Source organism: Eimeria mitis, genomic scaffold (genome assembly GCF_000499745.2).
Source record: "Eimeria mitis Houghton genomic scaffold, Emh_scaff9156, whole genome shotgun sequence".
Taxonomy (NCBI): Eukaryota; Apicomplexa; class Conoidasida; order Eucoccidiorida; family Eimeriidae; genus Eimeria; species Eimeria mitis.
Window position 1 is genome coordinate 858 of NW_013576739.1, and position 345 is coordinate 1,202.

At 56.2% G+C, this 345-nt stretch overlaps 1 protein-coding gene across 1 annotated transcript in view; it reads right to left on the reverse strand.

Annotated features, from left to right (window-relative positions):
- The window catches only part of EMH_0096640 (uncharacterized protein), a gene marked incomplete at both ends in the record, with an annotated part of 867 nt that overhangs the window by 255 nt on the left and 267 nt on the right, over positions 1 to 345 (reverse strand). Inside the window, one exon of the mRNA XM_013502428.1 lies at positions 1 to 343. Coding sequence (XP_013357882.1) covers positions 1 to 343 — 343 coding nt within the window. The remainder of the gene's footprint in view (positions 344 to 345) is intronic.

The window sequence follows — 345 nt, forward strand, 5'->3', positions numbered from 1 at the left end:
TTTGTGTTGCTGCTGCTGCTGCTGCTGCTGTTTGTGCTGCTCGGGGTGGTGCTGCTGTTTGTTGCGGTGCTGGTGATGTGGCTGGTGCTGGTGGTGTATGTACCCATGTGGCAGGCAGAACAGCTCTATGCTCAGGTTCGTGCTGCTGCTGCTGCTGCTGCTGCTGCTGCTGCTGTTCATGTTGCTGCTGCTGGTGGTGGTGCTGGTGGTGGTGGTGGTGCTGCTGCTGCTGCTGCTGCTGCTGTTTTTGCTTCGCCTATGCATCTGTTCTCTTTCTGCTGCTGCTGCTGCTGCTGCTGCTGCCTGAATAACAATAGTGTTTGCATTTGCTGCTGCATTAGCAGC